Genomic DNA, 2,470 nt, shown 5'->3' with positions numbered 1-2,470 from the left:
AAAAAAAATGAAATCCTTGTTTAGGTGGTAAGTGATGATGACGTGTCCAATATTTTAGGAGGGAAACCAACTTTAGGTTGTCAACGTTTTTCACGTTGACTTTGTAGCAGGTAACCGGTCATCTAGCCTTAATAATAGTAGTTGGGTCATAAAGGTTGGATTATTCAGAAATATCGCATAGGTAGGCTTAATTAAAGAAAATTGGGCAAAGGTTGGATTAATAATTACAAACTTTCCTTGACTTTGTAGCAGGTAACCGGTCATCCAGGCTTAATAATAGTAGTTGGGTCATAAAGGTTGGATTATTTAGAAATATCGCATAGGTAGGCTTAATTAAAGAAAAACAGGCAAAGGTTGGATTAATAATTACAAATTTTCCTTTTTTTTTTGGGTTTTAAAACTAATTACTAATCTTCAGTGCAAATGAATGTTTATGAATTTTTGGGATATTTTTTGTTCTTGGTTCAAATGTCCTTGGATTATTGTCTTTTAAATATATTGAGTTTCAAGAATCATATTATTACCTTCTTATCTTTGATTTAGCAGTTAATTGGGATTTTGATTTTCAATATTTTAGGGTTTGAGATTCTTTTTTTATTTTGGTTCTCAATCAATTGGTTGATTTAGAGATTATTTGATTGAGCATTTGTTAATTGTTCTTCTTCCTCGTGAGTAATGAATCTGACACAACTGAGGACAATTCCTGGGTAATAACCGCTGATTGTTGTTGACTGGGGTAGCTTGCTGCAGAAAAATAGATCAGTCAAATTGGACTGTATCTATCTCTATCATCTGCGATTTCTCTTTCTTTTCTGGGTTTATGGATTGAATTTATGGAGGTATTAGTTTGGTAAAACTTGTTTTCTAATGTTTCGAATTTTTAAGTGTTGTATATTGTAATTAGCTACGTTTTGCGGATTTATTTTGATTGGTCGTTTTGTTGAATTATGAATGGTTAGGGTTTCTGATGGTACTTGAAGTTTAATGGTAGATTCACGATTTCTAGGTAATGATCACACATCATTCTATTGTGATTAGGTTTGATTTTGGTAGCTGGGTGATGGATCATTTCATTCGGGGTCAATTATTGATTAAACTCCATTACTATTAACTATTAAGTGCATGAACGTTTTATAAAAAATGGATACTTCTAATCGTCAGTAGATGGAAAGAATACCTCGTTGAGGACCTTTGATCTTATCAAGGATTCTCACTTCAAACTGATGCGATGTAATGTGCTTGATGAGTGCAATATGCTGGTGAAGATACACAGTACAGGTCCTATTAAGTGCGTTTTGGCATGCTAATTTTATATATTTCTGTTGATGTGAATCGATATTGATATTTTGTGTCTTCTTAAGTCTCTTAGTATTCTTAGTGAGTATTTTTTATTGTTGATTGTTTCACAGTGTAGGATGGGGTTCAGACTTTCATGACTCTGTGTTGATGATTTTTTTAATTTTTTATTTTTTTGCATAGGTTGTTGGTTATGCAAAGGAAAACCAAGTTGTTGGTTATGCAAAGGACAACCAATTGGAGAAGGACTAGAGGGATCGGATGTTGTTATCATTTGTGCTGGTGTGCCCGGCCAGAAAGCCCAGTATGACACGTGATGACCTCTTTAACATCAATGTCGGTATTGTGTCAAATCTCTGCAAATTTGTTGCCAAGTATTGCCCTAATGTGAGTACAATCTTATTCTTTAACTTCCCCCCCCCCCCCCCCCTTTTAGTTTCTTTTTTTAATGATGGGTAACCAAAATATGCATACGATGCCTAACTGGTGGCTTCCTATGGGTTAGGCTATTGTCAACATGGTTTGCAAACCTGTGAACTCAACAATGCCTATTGCCTCTAAGGTATTCAAGAAAGCTGGAACTTATGATCCCAAGAAGTTGTTTGGTGTGACAACTCTGGATGCGGTCAGGGCTAATACTTTATATGCTACAAAGGCTGGCCTTCCAGTTGCAGGTATTGCCATTAAGTCATATCGTAACATCATGTGAGGCCCGTCTGCCAATTTACTTACATTTAATATGTGTTGCTGACATTTTAAATCCCACATTGTCCATGAAGGGAGCGGTTGGAAGTAGATTGAATAGTTTCCCAGTGGTCCGTAGTTGCACTTATATGATTTTGTTAATTTCTTTTGTTCTTGTAGAGGTCAATGTCCCCGTTGTTGTTGGAGCACATACTGACATAACCATTCTCCCATGTAGTTGATTGTATTAGTTGTTGATCAATTGTTGAAATATATGCAGATAGCTGAAAGATAGAAAATGCGACGACTAAAGCATTGGTTTTGGCATTAGATTCTGAGATTGGCGATTGGCACAAAAAAGGGTGTGTTATTATCCTCAATGTTGACTTGTACTTCTAATGAACTTGATTTTTTAGTCCCCATATTTAATTGATTGTTTTTAGTTTTATAGTAGAGACATTATCTATTTTATATTATCTGCTCCATGGCT

The 2,470-nt window shown here is 35.1% G+C and overlaps 1 protein-coding gene across 1 annotated transcript; it reads left to right on the top strand.

Moving 5' to 3' along the window:
* The first annotated feature begins 1,602 nt into the window (after positions 1–1,602).
* LOC130469872 (malate dehydrogenase, mitochondrial-like) lies at positions 1,603–2,222 on the top strand. The gene is made up of 3 exons (XM_056839388.1): positions 1,603–1,683; positions 1,802–1,970; positions 2,161–2,222. Exons 1-3 carry the CDS (start codon positions 1,603–1,605, stop codon positions 2,220–2,222), a joined length of 312 nt encoding a protein of 103 aa, XP_056695366.1.
* Positions 2,223–2,470: the final 248 nt, after the last annotated feature.

This window comes from Spinacia oleracea, chromosome 3, assembly GCF_020520425.1.
Source record: "Spinacia oleracea cultivar Varoflay chromosome 3, BTI_SOV_V1, whole genome shotgun sequence".
Classification (NCBI taxonomy): Eukaryota; Viridiplantae; Streptophyta; class Magnoliopsida; order Caryophyllales; family Amaranthaceae; genus Spinacia; species Spinacia oleracea.
The sequence above is the reverse complement of the archived record's forward strand: the minus strand, read 5'-3'. Positions and strand labels throughout refer to the sequence as shown.

What these genes read in the sequence shown, in the direction of transcription:
- LOC130469872 (XM_056839388.1), top strand. Translation starts at nt 1,603, where the DNA reads ATGACACGTGATGACCTCTTTAACATCAATGTCGGTATTGTGTCAAAT. An exon ending in TTGCCAAGTATTGCCCTAAT is followed by an intron (nt 1,684 to 1,801) that starts GTGAGTACAATC and finishes CCTATGGGTTAG; the next exon opens with GCTATTGTCAACATGGTTTG. An exon ending in GGCTGGCCTTCCAGTTGCAG is followed by an intron (nt 1,971 to 2,160) that starts GTATTGCCATTA and finishes TTGTTCTTGTAG; the next exon opens with AGGTCAATGTCCCCGTTGTT.